Source organism: Solea senegalensis, linkage group LG10, assembly GCF_019176455.1.
Source record: "Solea senegalensis isolate Sse05_10M linkage group LG10, IFAPA_SoseM_1, whole genome shotgun sequence".
Taxonomy (NCBI): Eukaryota; Metazoa; Chordata; class Actinopteri; order Pleuronectiformes; family Soleidae; genus Solea; species Solea senegalensis.
This window is the reverse complement of record NC_058030.1, coordinates 10,353,234-10,373,182: the sequence shown is the minus strand read 5'-3', so window position 1 is coordinate 10,373,182 and position 19,949 is coordinate 10,353,234. Positions and strand designations below refer to the sequence as shown.

Genomic DNA, 19,949 nt, shown 5'->3' with positions numbered 1-19,949 from the left:
GAACTGTCACTGTTTTTATCCTAAATAGCTTGCTGGCACAAATTAGGCTTTTCAAGCGATGTGGCTTGGCACTGAATTTGGCCATGGGGACAAATCTGATTAGCATTATGGTGATGGGTCAGAGCAGGAGTGCAGTCATCATTTAGAGGACCTTTGGTATTGGTTCACCAGATCCAGTGTCCTCTAGCTATATCACTGCATAACATAATGTTGTGACAGCACTTGACCTTGCAGTTGCTTCTCTGAGAAAATTACTTCACAAATCAACAAGCTCCGGTCTTTTCATGTATACAGTAAATTGTGACGTGCAACCATCAACACAGTGCAGTGCCAGTTTTTAAATCTCCTCCACTGCAAGGATTAGTTATGACAGGATTTTGCTGGGGTTGCTGTCACATGCATTTTTATTTATTTTTATTTTTTTTGCATTCAGCCAAGGAATTGCTTTCATCAAAACCTCTCAGCACCCATTTGGTTGAGGAGCAGTGATTCATCAGTAACACCAGGATACAGTTTGTCCTTTAAATGATGAATCAGCAGCAAAGTATTTGTGGTATAAACAAAAAAACATGTTATTAGTGCAGTTATGAAACATCTTGTTATTCAGGTGAACTATAGCTTGCATTTATGTGTTGGTGTTTGAGATGTTTATACTGTATTCACAATCACAATTTGCAGAACTCTCACAGGAGGACTCTTCTAAGTCCCACATGTGATGGCACAATTACAAGATGAAAAGTAACAGGAACCATTTGGTTTTAGTAACTTGTACCCATTTGCAAACACTCACATTTCATCTGATGTGGAGAACTACCACCACAAACCATTGTATTCTTATCTTAAACAGTAGGAAAAACAAAAAGATGTGGCCAGAGTTTGTTCAATTGCAAAAAGAAAAGTATTTGTAATAAACTGGCATGTATGAACTAATGTATCCATATAGCATTTGAACGACATGTGCCTTAACTTTGCCTCCCAAGGTTCTGTTGTCCTTCTCTGTGCCTGGTATCAGCAGATTCCCAAACTCTATCTAACCAAACAACTGCTGCCCATGGGGGGGGGGGGCTGTTCCAGGTGATAAAAACCCAAACACTGACTCCTTTCCCCTGAACACCTGCACAGACCGCCTTGATGCCCTGTGCTGTCTGTTCCTCAAGAGGAATAAAACTCACAAAGACACCTGCTGTTCTCTTGTCCTTATTTCTACACTCAACCATCGACACAATAAGTATATTTAAATATCAGTGGAAGAGAATAATTCAAATATTGATAACCATATGATGTGATTGAAAGTTGGACATGTCGACTTTAGAACATCCTCAAACATAGGTTTGAATTAACTTCTTCTTGACAGTCCACAAATACTAAAGACAGTGTAATTCACAAAAGCAAATCTTGTAGGAGGGTTTAAGTGCAAGTGTTTATTTTTTCACTTTGTGTGTGTTTGGAGTGACTGTCCATGTCTGTGTGATTGATGCTCCCTCAAGGTGTGAGGTGCAGTTGTGGTGGTCTTGTGTTTCCTCCAAACTCAGATCCTCAGGGGCCCGGTAGCCACGCGTTCTTGTTTGTTGTTTGGTCTGCATCAGCGGTCTTGGACCACTTTCACACTGATACAAATGCACCGTACTAAGGGGGTAAAATCGATTTAACCACACTAAACCAGGCTGATGTGAACGCACCCTTAAGCTGCCACGATCAAGACACATCAAAAAAGCTAAAGGTGGTAAGAGAGAGTCCCTCTGGTCCATCATGGCAACGTGGTTAGTACTGGATATGATCCAGCAATGAGAAATGAAAGTGATGGCAGAACGTGAAAAGAAAGTAAAAAGGACAGAGAGATGTAAAGAGAGTGAAAGACAGACTTGAGTGGAGGTAAAGTGTAAGGGAGGTAGATGGGAGAGAGAGGGTGGAGTGGAGGGAGTAAATAGTCAGAGCGATAGAGATGTGGGAGGATGAGAGGGCTTGTTATCTCAGGAGAGAGGCAGTTTGGGGGTTACATTTTCCGCAACACTGCCATCTGGTTCTAATGACGCAGCGCTCTGCCAGAAGGGGCGAGACATGTGCAGAAGCCATGGGAGCAAAAGCATCCACCTGGAGAATAACTGACATGTGAGGTAAACAGAGCAGGGTGACCACAGGTATGACAAAAAAAACCTCTGGGCCAAATGACACATGTCTATATACATCTTATACTTATACAACTTTAAAGAGAAGAAAAAAACATTTTAAGTGATCTTCATCTTTGGGTGTAAATGATTGATTATGAGGATGAGGAAATCAACATACACTTGCTTGATGATAAATAATCTCAGCCCAACATCACTATGAAGCTGACACATCTTAATAGATTTCAATAGCAAATAGAGTATTAAACTGTAAACTGTATTAATGTAACAGCCAGCTGAATCTGGACCATGAAGAGTCTTCATGCTGCTTTTGAATTTTGATTAGACTCGGACAATTGAGACAGACATGAACTGGAGCTTCAAAGTTATCTCCTTACTGACTATACAGGGACTTCCTGCAGTTTGTCAGCATTTTGAGGAAGCGTGCCCCTATACAACTGTACAGTTATAGGTCTTGACATCTCCGGTTCCATCTCCTGGCTTGTTGAGGCTGTTGAGGCTTAGGGTTTTGAAGAATGTGTAGCTACATTACATGTTCATCCTTTTCCATGTAAAAGCTCATAGAATTATGACTTATATTGACTCATATTGTCATAATGACCGTAAACAAGTGGTTTATTAGCAGTAGATTAGTTGACAAATGGCCAGCCATTAAATTAGACCTACAAGGCTTTGGCTAAACAGCACATAATTCACAGAAATAACCGAAAACAAGGTTGGCTACTAAGTAGTGTGAATATTGACTTTAAATTAGCAATAATCATTTAATGTACCCTGATCACCACCCTCATATTCCACTCATTTATTTCCTTTTATACACTTTTATCCCATTTCATTTGAAATGAAACCCACCCATGCAGTGTAAAGACACCCAGGGCAATGGATGACAAGGCACTGATCACCTGCCTAAGCAAGGGAGCTATTGTGGAATACAGAGTGAATTTTAATTATGCTGCTGTTGTAGTTATCACTCAAACAGAGGGCTATTATTTCAGAGAGACAATTGTGCCCTGGTCCTGTGAGCCGCCCAAGAGATAAAGGCACATTGCTTTGACGATGTCAGCTTTGCAATAAAAGACCTCATGCAATACATTCAATGAGGAGTGACACATTTATAAAATTCCTTCTGACAATGAGCGCATAATATTACCCACACAATCAATCTGGTAATCATCTTCTAGTGCTATTATACCTAAAAGGAAGCCAAAAGCAGGGTAATGTAATCCCATCCATCATTGTAAAATACTACGTACGTACATACATACCTACATACAGTGAAACCTTGATGTGACTTGTGATGGTATTAGTTGTTAAATTGTATTCCATGTTTGTAGTTTGTTGTTTACAACTTACCATTGTATTTATTGTAGCGCAGAATCGAGGAAATATACTGAGGGTACACTGAGATGACAATAAAGTTAATATGCAACATTCTGCATTACAAGATATCAGGAAACACAAAAGTAAATAGAGTACTCTTTGCCCTTTGTTAGACTTGTGACCTGTCCAGTGTGTTCCACATGTCAGCCAGTTGTATCCATCTCCTCTCATAACCCTCAACCGGATAGGCTGATTTCTACATTTCACCTGCTTATTTGTAGGTGAAGAATATTTCTATTTTAAAGTGATTTTACTCTTATACAGGCATAATTATGGGTCGTAGGCTCGGTTGCTGCCAATAACCCTTCCTGAATGTTACATACTGGACCTTAAAAGCACAAGTTCAGGACGTTGTGTGGAAAATATCTTTATTACGGATTGAACTTGAACATAACATCACACACAAAAGTAAAAAAGACGCTCATTAGTGGCAGAAAGTAGTACAGCTGAGAGCTACTCTAAAGCATACCTCCAAAGAGGCAAGTCTCCAATGTCCATCTGAGATAACAGCTAACCGGCATTGGGACATGTTACATATTGCAACCAATATGTACGTTGAAAGGTTTAAATAAATAAACTCAAAGACTATTTCTGAATGTGGAGAGGCTCTTGACATGAAGGAAGCAGTGGTGCTCTTGCTATGACCTTTTTACTAGCACTCCCTAAGTATGGGGACAGAGTTTTCTTCTCCAAAGATTGTGAGGTTAAAATTATGAAAGGGAAGGCTGCTAACAAGAATCCAAGATGGCATTTGACAAAGATAAGTGTTGGCAAAACCTGTCTGGAGATACAATCTCCAAATCTCCAAATGGCATTTAGAAGTAAAATATTAGGCCTAGATACCCATCACAGTTTTTTCTTTCTCTCTTTTCATCAACCAAGAAAATTTTAAAAGGGTTATTGCTCACCTCTTTACTCAAGAGCAACTTGTTTATTTCTCAAGGTTCAAAGCCTGCATTTTATTTTGCAAAACAGCAAACAGAACAAAAATGTGTCAAGCACAGCTCGACATTCAGAGATCAGGAATCACACGAGCTGCAATCTTGAATTACAAGAGCTGACACAATGGAAAAAAAACTGCAACAGAACAGATCAGAGTCAACATTCATACTATCTGCACTATACATTGTTTTACTTCCATCTATCCACGCAAATATATCCATTCATCCATCCATCCTTATTCTAATGGGGAAAGGCACATTGGGCCAATGAAAGCTGACACTGCAGTATGGTTAATAAACAAGGTCGGTCAAACATAATGATGGAATAATTATGAGAAACTCAGCGATATTAAAGACATCCAGACTGTCCTCAAGCTTAAAGAAGCACTATGAATCAATTACACTCCTCCCTGCAGTCATCCCTACTGTGGCCTGCTGTGGGCTCTGGAATGCAGTAACCCACAACCATATGCTAATCAGACTCACATATGTCACCTGTGAGACTATCAAAGAACCCGCAGGACCCAGTGGACAGAGGGTGTTGCTGAGACAAGGGTGGGGTTCGCTGGAGAAGAGACAAGTCTTTGCCCTGTGCATGTCTTTGAGTTGTAGCATGGAGAGAGAGCGGGACGGGGCAGTGACTGGGACAGTCTGGCTGGCAGTGTACTGCCAGATGGAGAGACTGCCTGTGGACATTCACACGTAGTAGGAGACAAGTGCATATACCCTGGCGTCGGAAAAATAATCTCCTCTTGGCCCGCCGTTCCTTCAAACCGGAACTCTCTGTAGGTTTGGCACCTGCACTTCAGCTTAGACACTGTGAAATGTGTCTAAGCTGAAGTGACATATAAAGAGACAATGATCAGCACATATTATGCCACAGGTCAGTAAATGACACCATTTATTTGACTTTATCTGAGCTGCTTGAAGAATATTTTGCCTATTGTTTTTATCCACTCAGTGATGGAAGGCAAGGCAAGAGCTCTCCAGCAAATATATTAAAATTTTGTTGGGTGTTTTGCATTGTGTTTTCTGTTAATAGAGTTTATTATAAGATGGATAGAAAGTTGATTCAGGTTGATCTTTAACTCTCAAATGTGTTGTCTTGCTGAAAGAGGCAGACAACCACTTTGTGTTGTTTCAGGTTGTTTTTCATTCATGAAAACAAATACTGTGTTCATTACTGAAAGAATGAAGGCATGACTGCAGGCATTAGTGCGTTTGACTCCAAAAGAAGTACTAGACAGAATAGTGAGACAGACGTGGCAAAGAGCACAAATGAGTGACTTGCTTGTTGTGTCTGCATACATCAACACTCTCCAGACAGCCTAGAAGCTGGGGGTCGCTCAGGGTCACCCCACATGTTGTCAACATTGCCAGACTCAAAGGTCCTTGGTTCGAGACATTCAAGCACAGAATTTAAAAAAAGCCTCACTTTTATTAGCTTTTTATTACAGTCTATCACCGAAAAAAAAGCATCTTTACAATCTTATTGGTGTCAAGTCAACCTTTTGTGCCACTCCTCTGAATACATACATCTTAAAGAACAGTTGCTTTGTATGATCCAGGGTACACACAAGACAACAAATCACAGACAATAGTGCAATGTAGTTACAAAAACACACAGTTGCCAGTGGTCAATCAGGATTGTTCTTTGGTCATCATTGTTTGTTTGTTTTTTAATATAAAAATAAAGAGCTGCTCATGTTCCCATGTTTTCCCCATTTATGAAGTATTGCCTTCTGTTCTCTTGCTGCAGGTTTCCATTCTGTGTGTCAGTACGTCTAATGGATTCAAGTCGATCCGCGTATCACCTCTGATCATGCCATCATTCTTTGATGTGAGACACAATGTTGCTACATATTTTGAAGTTGCTTGTTAACTGTTGGCTTACCGTGCTGTGACTAGAGTTGACATTCTCCCCTCTGTCTTGGTCTGTTTTGCCTTTGACTATATTTAGAATTGGGTTTAATTAAACTGCGAGTAATTCAATTGTGTTCTGTCTTTCATCTCGTATTCTCCTCTTCATCTGTTTTTCTCTGTGAAAACCAATTCAATACACTGGGTTAGGGACTGCAGTCAAATGTCTGAATGTATGAATAATTGTGCATTCATAGTTTGCTTCCCAACGGACTTTGTTATCATCATAAAGTAAACTGTCATTCTGTAATTCTGTTTCAGTGAACAAGAGCAGCCACTGGCACATGCTGTATTTGTGCAGGAGCAGTTCTGAGACTTCATAGCTAAGTAAGTCAGGTCAACCTTCCAAAACGTACAATTCTCTGCTATTGTTTAAATGGGTCACAACATACCTGGTGCAGTCTGTCTTTGACAAATCCTAGTATCCTGCATACACAAAAAATATTGTATGCCATTTAAACAGGAACATAGAATGGAAACGCAATTCAGACTCATTACTGCTCCTTGTCGCTCCTATGATCTGCGCCTCTGCTGTGTGTTTTGGGTCAAAGTTGGTTAAGGCTGTAGGCTGAAGAAGAAAGAAAGGAAGTGACCCAGAATTCAGATTGTTGCCCCCTAAACAACATCTCAGGAGAAACGGCGATTCTCTGTGGGTCTCTTATAGCCAGGGTTTTGCTTCATTGAAATGCAGAGGCTGTCATGTTAATGCATACATCCCATGTCTGAGTTCACAGCCAATGCACAGAGTCCCTTTGAGACACAATCCAGTGTATTATTGTACGCAATAAATCAAGCATGAGTACCTGCGAGTCTGTCATCTTAAGCCAAGGAAATGTCAAACAATATTTGTCGTCTAATTGGAATGCGGTGTCATCAGTCTCGTGTCGCGCTTTGAGTCTCAGAAGTGCTGAGTGTTTGGATGCCATTAATCAGATCTAAGTTGCTCGAGTTACTGAGGCAAATGGCAAAAAGAGTAGCAACACAAATGATCTATGCTAGACAAACCTCACTAAATAGTTTACATTATTTATGTAAACTAGCTAACTATCTGAATAGGAGTGCATGTTTTTGTAATTATTTTGTCAGGGTGTCAAATACTACTTACAGCCGTACATGGATTTATATATACATATATACACACACATATATATATACATATACATATACTTACATATAGTATCATATTCAAGCCATTTTATATTTACATTTTAAAAGTGGTTGCCTTGGTGACTGAGTGTGTCGTTGCTTATGTTCTTTCTTTTATTCACTGCAGTGAAAGCCAGTCAGTTCACAGAGAGCCTGGATTCACGGAATGGTGAAGAGTTCCCCATTACTAGCTTCTTCTGCCATATTTCCTATTTTGAAGTCTGTATCCACAGGGAGTGTCCTAGTTCTGTGAGACAGTTCAAAGCCCAGGCCAAGGACAGAGACTGTCAGTAAATAAGGCATGTTATTAACACAGTGTACTGTACACTGTCCACCCTGAGGTCTGGCTGTGGACATTTGATGCATAATACATGTCCCATAGATCTAATGATAATGTAATTGGATGCACACTTGGAAAATAATTGGTGCATTTCGGATTTCGGCTCCACAGTGGGTTAATGAGGGTAAATAATTATTGTTGTGTAAGAAGTTATAACATGAACGTTCAAACATCCTGTATAAAATTTATATAATTTGGAGTTTTTTACTCAGCTAATCAACAGAAAATTAAGTGTAATGAGATACACAACATTTTTATAAAGCATTTTCTGCAATTTATATGCATTTTTCTTCTGTTTTATCCACTAAATTTAATTGCCTTAACTTTTAATTGTGTGAAACGCCAAGGTAACAGTGACATAACAATTAAAACAAAAGAATATGAAGTTGTGGTGAAGCTTTTCCCACTATTCACAGTTTTAATCCACAAACTCCGTACAAATAGGGAGGAAGATGGACTCCATCTTGCATAATAAACTTAATAAAATCTTATTTACCAACTCATCATCAGCTACAATCATCTAACTAAACTCTACATTAATGAATGACATCAGATAACACCCATAAACTGTTCTACCCTCTATTTTACAACAATTTTATTAAGACACAAGAAGCAACACAAAAAGCTGATGTGATGCAAATGTTTCATAATTGTGTAATTAAAAAATATTTTGAAAAAAGTTGCATCGTTTGCAAGTCTGCCTTCTCTCAGGAGTGCAGTTTAAATGATGCACTGACACCATTATCTTCATCTGTTCATCTTCTTTAGTGTTTGTAAACATTTATATCATAAGTCATTATTTGTGCTCTGCAGTCTGGAATCACACAGTCGCAGTCAGCCAATGGTTGCAAGAGGCGTTACACTATAGATATATATGTATATATACATATATATATGTATATATATATGTATATATATACTGTATATATATATGTATATGTAACATTCTTAAAATGCCTGTGACGCTTTGAATTTTTTTTATTTTATTTGTTATGTTGTTAAAATTTATTATCGATGAAGGCCTTTACAAGTCCACATTTTCAGAGTGAATTAAGAGAAAAGGTCAGGATCAAACTGACGAGAGACGAGAAGCAGCTATTCATGATGTGGTTTTTCCATTGATCTCCTAAATTAAGACTCCCTGAGATGAAATCGTGACAGACAACCATAAAACAATGTTGGGCCATGCTTCTCTGCCTTTCTCTTGCATCTGCTAAGGCTGTAGACAATTATTCCTCCCTGAGTCGAACTCACAAACTAATAATTAAGTACAACTCGACTTCTGCATGTCACCATGTCTTCATATGAAACTGACTTCCGATGTGGAGCTGACTTGACGAGAGAGAATATATATTCTACTCCCCACACATGAAGAGGAGAAGAATAGTCAAAGGAATAAGAGGAAGAGGAGTAGGATGGAAATACCTGTTTATTATGGAGAGTCTGCCAGTTTTCACCACTCACTCCACTGCAGGAGGTCCCATTAGCTGCTCTCTCTGCGGTGCCAGCGTCTGTGTGAGTGAGCAGGCTGCTGGCTGAGGTTTGACGGGCTGCCGAGGGACTGAGAGGAGACTCAGGCATCTTAGTGCAGGTCCTACAACAATATTATGCAACACTGAATAAGCTGTGAGATTCTGTTGATTACAGCTCTGCATCCCTGCTAAACACAGCAAGAAAGACCAGAAGTTTGTTTCGCGTGTGTTAGATGGACAGAAGAAAAACAAATGAAAACATGGGGCAGGAGCTATGGAATACAACCTATTCTATCTAAAAGTGAGCATAAAAAGAAGTCAAACTAGACAAGATGAAAATCTGATCACATGGTAAGAACAAGAGAGCTTTGTGTTTTCATAGGATATAAATAAAGCGACATACCATTCAGCTGAATAGTCAAATTCAAAGCAGCCGGGCAGAGTTGATGTCTCCTTGTCATGCAGTTTGGAGTGAGGATGGGAGATATCAGCTACACGGGTGCGTCTACCTGAGAGGGAGGAGTCACCACATCAGTCAGTAAAGTAGACAGAAGCAGGAGAAGCAGTCGATTACTACATTATGTGAAGAAATGATGCTTACAAATCTTTAGTAATAGCTGTGGGTAAGTGGACTTGCTCGAAGCAATAATATGACCTTGATGACTGAGAACCTTCTCAAACACAATGGTTACAAATGGATTATTTGTGCGGTAAAACAAAGCCACACTCATCAATATTGCATAGAGCAAAAGCCATGTTTATTGTAACATGTTAAATAAACAAAACATGATCCTGTGATTTTCAGTTACCTTTCTGACTTTTCTTTGTTGCTATTCCTATTCGTACACAATCTAATAATGAAACCTAAAAAAAAATCAATCTTTAAACATAACTTATTGTCTTTAATGGTGAAAAGAAAGGCCCCTTTGAGAGAAGACAAGTATAGTTGTCTGTGACTTTATTTAGATATAACAATTTTAAACAACAAAAAGCGCTCGGCGGCGAGAGATTGTCAGAGTGTTATCAAAGAGCTATTTACAGTTGCATGTTTACTTGAACGATACATCAGTGCATCTATGAAGAACAAACAACAGTGGTTTCATTTGCCGGTTAATGCAGTTGATACCAGGGTGCAAATGTTCATTTGCTATCCCTTAACCTAGTCATGCTTGTTTAGTGTTGTTCTTTCTGTTGAATAATGAATTATTGTTTTTCTTCTTCTTCTTTCTTCAGCTTTGTCACATCACATGTTGCAGCTTCTTTTTTTTTATTACAAAATATGTTTTACAGATGACACATGAAGCAAAGGTCACTCTGTTGTAACATCAAGAAAGAGAGAGAGAGAGAGAGAGAGAGAAGAAACAAAAACCTTGAGTCCGTCATTTCATATTTTACATGTTTGTTTTTTTTAATTGTAGTATTTATTTCATGCTGTGACACAACAAACAGCAAATAACATACACAGAAATAACGTAGACTAGAACGTGTCAAAGGTTAGGAGCTGCGTATTTATTTATGCATCCACACAAATGACAGGTGAGGACAAACATCAGATTCAAGGACTTGATTCAAATGTAGATTCTGTTTCCAAGGTAACTTTCTGCCACCTACTGGACTAGTATGTATCTGTTCTGAAGTGTGTGTGAGAAGAAGAAGAGAAAGTAAACATCCCGTGTTGTCCGCTCTTTGTTTGCAATGTGGACAAAGCAGTGGTTGAACCAAAGGTTGACTTTGTAAAGCACAGGTTTGTCAACTCTTTGAAGAGTGAGGTGTCACAACAGCAAGAATATTTTATTTTATTGCTGCAACATTTTACTACTAGACCTTCATTTTCAAAAGAAAGAGTCTCCTTGATGACTGACATGATAATTTCTCCTCCAGTGGTGGATGTGCAAATTGTGCAAATGTGGTTTTATGTGACACAGCCGTATCCAGGAAAATTCTGAAAGGTGTTGCAGTGCACAGTCATGTCACGAGGCTGCTGTCATGTGTCTCTTTTCACGTCAGGGTTATTTGTGTCTTCATGGTGCAGCCTGGAATTTAGAGGTGGAATGCCGTGCATCGCCCCAGCTGCAACACTACACATTTGAGTCAGGAGGACAGTGACGTGTCATCCAGCTGGGGTTTTGTAACCAGCCAATGTGAACACTAAAAGGCAGATAGCACGGCTGAGTCCACTCCAAAGGAATCATCTGATACCTCCATGGTTCCTGCAGAGGGCATGATGGCTCCACCCAACCCAAAGATCTACTCTCACAGAGCGTTCTCAGGAAGCTGCTGCTCTTCATCCACACCACATACTGTGCCATTACTTTGTTATATCGCTCCCTCTCCCTCCTTCCTCTGGCCTTCCTGTACTGCTTGTAGTTCCCTTGCTCAAAGTCTCTAAGGTAATCTCGGTGGACACCCCAGTGATGACCTCGACCGTCCTCACAGTGACTCACCTTCACAAAGCAGTCATTTACAGACAGGTTGTGCCGGACACTGTTCTTCCAGCCCGGACCACGGCTCTTCAGGTGAGGAAACTGCTCCTCCATTGCTGCGTAGATGGACGCCAGGCTGAGTTTCCGGGAGGGGGAGGACAATATGACTTTGGCGATGAGGGCAATATAGGAGAGCAAGGGCTTTGAGGGGAGATGTGCATCCTCAGGAGAGGGATTGTCTGAGCAGCTCCTCATGTTAGCTGGAAGATGGATTGGGTTAGTGAGGACTGCAGGCATTTCTTGTTCAGTTAATTCTCTGCTGCACTGCGATGTCTTCGAGTCACATGCTTCTTTTTGTTCCTGCCCATATGAATTCTCCATCAGATGTTGTCTTGTTCTAACTTGCTCTGTCTTCATGCTTTATTTTCAAGTCTGTGTCAGATCCCGTGTTCCTTTGACACAACGCTGGACTGAGTTATTATCGTACCTGAAGGTTTTTCCATGCTTTTATACTATTCATATCCAAGTCAGGGCGTGGGGGGGGGGACACACACACACACCATTCTTCAGTTAAGACACAACACTATTACTCATTTTTGAAATATCTATTTTATTTGGTCAACGAGATTAAGAATTGACCACTTTGGTCATGGCTTGGGCTTGACATGCCACTCTGTCACAGCTGTGAGATAAACACAGGAAGTTAATACAAACACATTGTTGCACAACTGTGAACTGTGTAATTCTTGAACCCACAGTTAAGTCTTGATATGGAATACGCCGATAAAAGAGCATACTTATGTGAGGATGTTGTGGTTCTTCACAATGTCAGGCTTTCGCAGTCATTGCACCAGGGTGTTAATGGTCGGTCAAGGGAAATGATTTTGGAGGAAAGCAGTATGTCAGGGCCATTCGTCTTGTTTTAGACCTCATGTGGTCAATTTTAGGCAAAAAAGAAACAAAACAGCTGCCTTGGGAAATCCCATTCCTATAGCGCAAATGTCATTAGAACTCCTCAGAGAGCAATTGCTGTAGTAAACAAAACAGATGAGCTTTTGGGATAGTTTTGCAGTAAGGAAAAGAGATCATATTTGATCTATATTGTAGGGTTAGGGTTAGCTTGGATCAGTATACATAGTTTTAGTCCCCTCTCACCTATTTATAGTGTTGGCCCTTGCAACAAAGTCATCTGTAACTCGACGCCATCTGTTAAATCAGAGCATGTTGAATGTCAGTTGCCAGAAGCAGAATCACTGCAGCTCATTTCCCGCTGACTCCCTCACCAAGTGCCCCATGGAGTGTGTGGGACAACCAAGACTTTCCATGGCCTGTAACCTCCTGGAAGTACCGGGCCTCAGCTACTCGGATTTTGACGGGGATGAGGGTGAAGTGGTTATCGGCATCAGGCCCAGATTTTCACCTCAACCACGGAGAAAGAGCTCTATCACCGACGATGACTCAGAACCTGATCCTCCCTATTGCAGCTCAAGGAGAGTGTCCTTTGCAGACGCCAAAGGCCTCAGTTTGGTACAAGTGAAGGAGTTTGACACATGGGCTGTTCCCAAACTGCCAGGGTATGATTCATCTGAGGGCGACGGTAATGAGGCCAAGGAATACTACCTGTCTCCTCTCACCTTCTCTCTTCCCTTACCTACCGAGGAGCTGCTCGTCAAAGTGCGAGACCAGAAAGTGGAATTGGAGTCAATTGAGTTACTTCCAGGGACCACAATACTGAAAGGTGTGATCCGTGTCCTCAACATCTCCTTCAGTAAGACAGTTTATGTCCGAACTACTTTGGATGCCTGGTCCAACCACTTTGACCTGCTGGCAGAGTACAACCCTGGTTCTAGTGATGGTCTGATGGACTGTTTCTCATTTATGCTAACATTAGTGCCCCCATTTGGCAAGCAGGGTGTCAGAGTTGACTTTTGTCTGCGGTATGAAACTCCTGTGGGGACATTCTGGGCTAACAATAACCACAGGAATTACGTGCTGTTCTGTCACCAGAAAATGAAAGACAGACCACAGAAGGACAATGAGAGCAAAAAAGGCTGCCTCAAGGCTGTCAGGTGAAGTTCTGTGTGGCATGTTTTACTAACAATACTTTTTAAAAAGGTCAATAATGATGGTTGATGATCAGTTTAGTGATGGACATCACAGATGGAAGAATATTCTTGAACCCAGTGTAGATGTCTGACCAAAACTGAAGCCACTTTTACAATGATTTTTTGTCATTTAATTAAATCTTTAATATATTATGATAGAGCAAAGGATAATGTAGGTAGATTCGGTAGATCTATGCATTTTAGATTTGTTTAGGTGCATGAGGACTTGTTTAGTATTTTTAAGATTTAAGCAAATCATTTCACAATAGCTTGCATCTGAAGTGTACATGTATTAGTGTGTAGACAGAGCTAGTGTATGATCATAGTGTATGAGCCAGAGCTATAAATGAAGTCTGACTCATCACAATTTTATATACTTCACAGTCAGATCTACTCCTCTGAGGAAAACATTTCCGGCTCAGATGCATCATCACAGGAAAGTATCTCAGCAGGTGAAAATGAATGTTGCTGCTTGTGAAATACATAAATAAATGAATAAATGTGAACTTTAGAGAAATACACCTGCAAAAGTGCAGCAAAATTTATATTCATTATGTCTTCTCCAGATGAATTGAAACTTGGTGAGGAAGTGAACTCTATGAAAGACAGGCAAAGCTCAGATGATCGGTCAAAAACAACTGGAGAAGGTGAACAGAAATTAGAGGTGAGTAAAAAAAAAAGTCCCGGGATTGAAAACCTACATAGTTTATCATCACACACCTAAATCCTGCTAAACACTGCATTTTAACACTGCACTTAACCAGAGATTTGATATACTATTGGCTATAAAAGGGAACTGAAAGAGACGGAAAGAATGGCAACCTGAGCCCAGGTGCATTTTTGTAAAGGTCACATGCAGTTTCAATAGCACCAGTGTAACACTGAGTACTGTGCACATACAGGACATGATGCTGTTTGCACCTTCTCCCTCATCTCATATTTTATATTGCATGCTAATTTGATACAATTTTATTCACTTTAATTAAAATTGTTGTGGTGTACACTAATCCCAGGATGTCCCCCGCGTGACTTGGAACCTTTAACGTCACCCCACCCCCCTTTTATTATAATGTAAAACTTCATAACATAATCGCATAACTATTATGTGATCAGGCTGACATTTATTTATTGCTTCTGTTGATGGACAGACTGAAAATAGACCATTCATCAGCCGACGAAGTGCCAGAAAGGCCGCACGGTTAGCCCGGGTGAGGGACCATTTTGCTCAAAGAAGTAAAGAAGGGAGTGACACTGAAAGAGAAGAAACACCTCCAGAAGTAAAGCAGACAGCACAAGAAGAAAAGCCACAGGAGGAGCACTCAAATGTGCCACCGTTTTCTGAGGAGAACAGTAAATCAGAAGTTTCTTCGTTTGCTTCCAACTCCATGGGAGTCCGCAAATCCCTTGTTGACGTTCCACGTGACTTTTTGCAGGCAAGTCACAACATAGCTTCCAATGAACCGGAGAAATGTGAGAGCAACGAAATGGATGACTTGGCCACAGGAGGTGTGAGTGTCACAGAAATCCCAGACAACCCACTGCGTTTAAATGACCAGCCTACTCATGCCGAGTGGCAAAATGTAACCATGTCTGCCTCCAGAGCTGAGGAGGAAAGTCAGATGCAAAACACATGTCATGGACCTGTGAACAACACTGCACCTGATCCAGGTGTTACTTCATCAGAGATCAGCGAGAACCCCGTTGGTCAGAACAACCGTTTCACATTCGGAACTGTGGTGGCTCCTCTGTATCATCAGATGCTTGGCAGAGAGGGAAGTGAAAGACAAAGCACAGCTGACAGGGGAAGTCCTGTAAGGGTCACACTGAGTACTGGCGATTGGAGAAAAGAGAGTTGCTGTACTGGTTCAACTGGTGTTGGACATGACACAGTTCAGGGAAATGTGATGAATGCTCAAGAATCAAACCAAAGTCCCTCCAATGTGGAGGAACAGAGAAGTGACAGCGTGATGGCAGAAGATGTCCTGGATCCTCCAGCTCAGATTATACAGTCAGACCACAGATGCACAAATACAGCTGAAGACCCAATTGTTGTATCTGGAGATACAGAAGTACATCAACACTGTGGAAACCTTTTAAGCACTGATACACTGAGTGCACAAATACCCCCTCGGAGGTTACATCTGCGGGGAAAATCACAGGAAGATACCAAACCTTGTGACTTCCAGAACCAAACTACAACAGAAAGAAAAATTGAAACTAATATAAATAAAACGGTTTTACAAACTGAATCTCAACAAGTCAGGCCCACTATAGGACCATCGTTCGCTAGCAGTGAGACACACCAAGAAACCAGGAGCGGTGGAGAATATGACTGTCAGTGTGTAAATGAGTCAAACTCAGAGGCTGATATTGGCAAAGATGATACAGAATCAATAACCAATTCATCTCCAAAGTTGGATAACCTTTTAGAAGCTTTGTATGATTTGAATTCTGATCAAATACATCGTTCAGATTTCTCCACACCTGGGTCATGTCAGGAAACTAAGAACGAAACTAGTTATGTGGAAGAACAAAATGAGATGACTAACCATGAAGATGAATCTCAAAATTCTGCTGAAACTGAGGTTAGTGATGAGGCAACATGTGATGATGACATGTTTGTGAAGCTGAAAGATGAAGACTCTTTAATGGATGAACCAAGATCAGTGTTTTTAAAACAGGAGGATATTACTTTAGCAGACACTACTGATGTAAAAAAGTGGGAAATGATGGTTGATGAGGAGGAGAGGACTATCTTACTCAGTCATGAGGAAGTCGAGGCAATGAGATCAGACACTGAAGCAGATCAAGGAGGGCAGTTAGAGGACACAGTGATAGGTACAACATTAGAAAAAGAAAGAGGGAAAACACTCGGAGAAGTGTGTGAGGCTCTCACAGCTGCAGGAGTGTATGATGGCACGGCTGAAGATGCTGTGATGTTAGAGGACAAGGGTAGAGTGGAAGAGGAAGAAACGTTGGAGGCTGTGGCTGGAATAGAATATGTTCAAGCCACACAGACAGTAACAACAGCTACAGGTGAGGAACAACAAACTGGGGAGGATGATCAAACCAGTGTCCAAGAGGTAAAGAAGATAGTGATAGAAGAAGAGATTAAAACAAGAGAAGAAAAGACAGGAGATGAGGAGATCATTGGTGATGAAGCAGGAGACTCAGACGATGTAAATGCGGAGTCAGTCGGCATAACAACAGATGACAGGGGAGATGAGGTGAGGTGTTTTGAAGCGAGTTTAGACATTACACAAAACAATGGTGAGGATGCTTTATCTCCTATGATGAACAGTGTTCAGAAGAAGAGAGTAACTGGCAGAAAAAGGGAGAGGGTAAATGCACACATTCCACCTGAAATCGATCTTTACAACAAGGAGGATTTTCAAAGCAGTGAGCACGTTAGACATGACCGATCACACGGAGACTTGTGCTCTGTCACCGATGAACCTGAAAGTGACCAAACAAACCATAACAGTGCGTCATCTGAGTCCGACTCAGACGACGAGGTGGAGTTGTACATGCACTGTCTGAGGGCTGTTCACACTGGGGCTCAGGCCACTAAAGACAACGACACAGGGTTTAGTGCGGGCAAAAGGGGCTCTATGAGCAGGAGGAAGTCACTGCCCACGCCCATGCCTTCCATCTGCGAGTCTCTGGATGAAGAACCACACTTCGGCGGCTTTCAGGACAACCATGAAGACCTGAACCCAGCAGAGTTCCAACCTGCACCTGCAGCTGCAGCTGCAGCGCCATCAGTGTCAAGTGGACAGGAAAGCAACAGTAGCGATGTGTCATGGTGGAAAGAGACTTTTTCCTGCAGCAATGTTTCCAAAACTTTGTTATACACTACACTGTTAGGGGCGTTTCTAGTCGTGGCATACCACTATGATTTTCTTGCCTGTTTTGTGCTCTACTTGATATCAATAGTCTGGCTCTACTGTCAACGAGAGCAACAGCCGTCGAAGAACAACAGCAGAATGGAATGAATTAAGTTTTTGAAATCGTAAATGAAATATATCAGTTTTAGTTGTGAAACTATTTAACACAGACTTCTATGGTTTTCTTCACTTAAAAATAGTTAGTAATGGTCTAAAGAGAACAATAGCATACAATAATGGGCATTGATTTAAAGCAATGGTTCTCAAACTGTGGTACGCAAGCTTCCTCTGGTGGTACTACAGAAATACTGATCTACTGTATATACCAGAGTATGTGATCAGTGTGGAGCTGAGGAATTTTAACCAGAAAATGAAATAAATAACAAAACTGACTTTGCTCAGCCTATTTACACCACTGTATTTTAACGTTGGTGATTATGGTGTTACTTCTAGAGGTCAATATTTTCTCAGGTGATACTTGGTACAAAAAGTTTGAGAAGCACTGATTTAAAGTATATTATAGTAGAATGATTGGTCTGTATTCCCTATGAGAGGAGGTTAACTCTCTGATGTAGATAAAGCTTGGCATGGACTCACCAGAGTGTTTCGTGTGTGAGGTTACACTTAATTTTCCTAAGACTGGAATGAATAAATTGAACTGTAGACAAACAAATGTGTTGAGTGACTTTAATAATGACTCCATGACAGTGACTGTTGCCAGAGGCAGTACATATTTCCTGGTAGTCTGTCTCATTCTTGTTAACACAGTGTTTCAGGAATGACCTGATGGATTCTGATGAATTTTGACCTGGACTCATGGATGAATTGATTACATTTTGCAATTTTAAATCTCAGGAGAAATGGAAAAAAACTAGATTGTGGTGGCTGAATGTCAATGTCATTTTTAGCATCGTGAAGAAAATATCTCAGTAGTAACTTTTTATGAGAGTTCTGTGGTCACAGCTCAGGATCCCTATAAAAACACAGAAACCAGATTCTGATCAGACTATTCCGACTCTTATTTGTGTTTCTGGTGTGTGGAAATGTTTTTTTTTTTTATCTCAGTCTACATTCTGATCAAATCACTTATCACCACTTATCATTTTTAAAATATGTTTGCCATCAAGCTGAGGAACGCGAATAACCTGTGTTTGCATACCATTTACAATAGATGTGCGGGGCTGTTGAGGTGCAGCCTGAAAGTCAGCATTAAAAAACAAACATCTCTTGGGACAGAGTAGAGAGACATTGTTTTCTCTGAGTTATTTCACATCTTGTTCCATCCTTCTTTCCCTGTCTTTCTCTGGGAAAGAATGTCAGGCTTCTTTCCAAGATGGACTTGTTCCAAACAGAGGATGAAACATGAGCCAAGCCAAGTCTCACATGCTGACTTGCGTGTTAATTCACAACAGTAAATCTAGTGAAGTGGAATTCTCCTCTGAGCGTGCAATGTCTGTCTCAGAATAAGTGAGTAGAGTTTAACCTGATCACTTGTATCTATAGCACATAGTGCCCTGCTCCCGGTTTGAACTCTGGCTTTCAGCAGAACACAGCTGCAGTGATGTACTCGCTGGCAGATTCCAGGACAGCCGCCTATGAGGATTACCTCTCTCTCTTTTGCCAGAACACAACTAAAAAAAACACAGTAACATTTTAGACACACAGAGTATGTTTAAAGGGGAAGTAATCCTCCAATAGCCATCAGTAACAGATTTGATTCTTGTTTTATATGAAGTCCTGCATTTTACCTCTCTACTCTCTCTGCATTTATAAACTGCGATGCTTTAAATAGGAGTATCAGATGAGACACAATAACTCTAACTTCTACCTGCCTCATTTCTATGATTTTAATACTTTCATTAAGCAAGAAATCACCCTGTCATTTGTTATAGTTATATAACAATTAATATTTTTGGAGTTTATAGGTATTATTTGGCTACATATCATCTAACCCTGTAGGATGTTGACCCTTAAATTGACGGCATCATTCTGATGACATTCTGATGTTCAGTAGCCTCCTGTACAGAACATAACATCCTGTTTCGTGTAAAGTTGCACTCACTCAAATCTGTTGTGCAATACATACATTCCATTTCTGGGCCTAATCTGCTTATCCCATTTGTTAGCCAAAGGTATTTTTGACATTGCAGCATCTAAGACAAATCACTGTATTTTTGGGAAGCTGTATGGGCACCTTTTTGGATTAATG

At 40.6% G+C, this 19,949-nt stretch overlaps 2 protein-coding genes across 2 annotated transcripts; one reads left to right on the top strand and one right to left on the bottom strand.

Moving 5' to 3' along the window:
• Positions 1–10,815: 10,815 nt before the first annotated feature.
• Positions 10,816–12,003, bottom strand: LOC122775859 (fork head domain-containing protein FD2-like). Its single transcript, XM_044036063.1, has one exon. It carries the CDS (start codon positions 12,001–12,003, stop codon positions 11,404–11,406), a length of 600 nt encoding a protein of 199 aa, XP_043891998.1. The 3' UTR covers positions 10,816–11,403.
• On the top strand, positions 11,806–18,047 carry ppp1r3ab (protein phosphatase 1, regulatory subunit 3Ab). The gene is made up of 4 exons (XM_044036355.1): positions 11,806–13,817; positions 14,238–14,305; positions 14,420–14,517; positions 15,002–18,047. The coding sequence occupies exons 1-4, from the start codon at positions 12,970–12,972 to the stop codon at positions 17,846–17,848; spliced, it is 3,861 nt and encodes a 1,286-aa protein (XP_043892290.1). The 5' UTR covers positions 11,806–12,969; the 3' UTR covers positions 17,849–18,047.
• Positions 18,048–19,949: the final 1,902 nt, after the last annotated feature.

Bases quoted from the DNA above. Each gene is read 5' to 3' on its own strand.
- ppp1r3ab (XM_044036355.1), top strand. From the start codon at position 12,970: ATGTTGAATGTCAGTTGCCAGAAGCAGAATCACTGCAGCTCATTTCCC. The intron at 13,818-14,237 runs GTGAAGTTCTGT...TATACTTCACAG, and splicing joins GGCTGCCTCAAGGCTGTCAG to TCAGATCTACTCCTCTGAGG. The intron at 14,306-14,419 runs GTGAAAATGAAT...TGTCTTCTCCAG, and splicing joins ACAGGAAAGTATCTCAGCAG to ATGAATTGAAACTTGGTGAG.
- LOC122775859 (XM_044036063.1), bottom strand. From the start codon at position 12,003: ATGAGGAGCTGCTCAGACAATCCCTCTCCTGAGGATGCACATCTCCCC.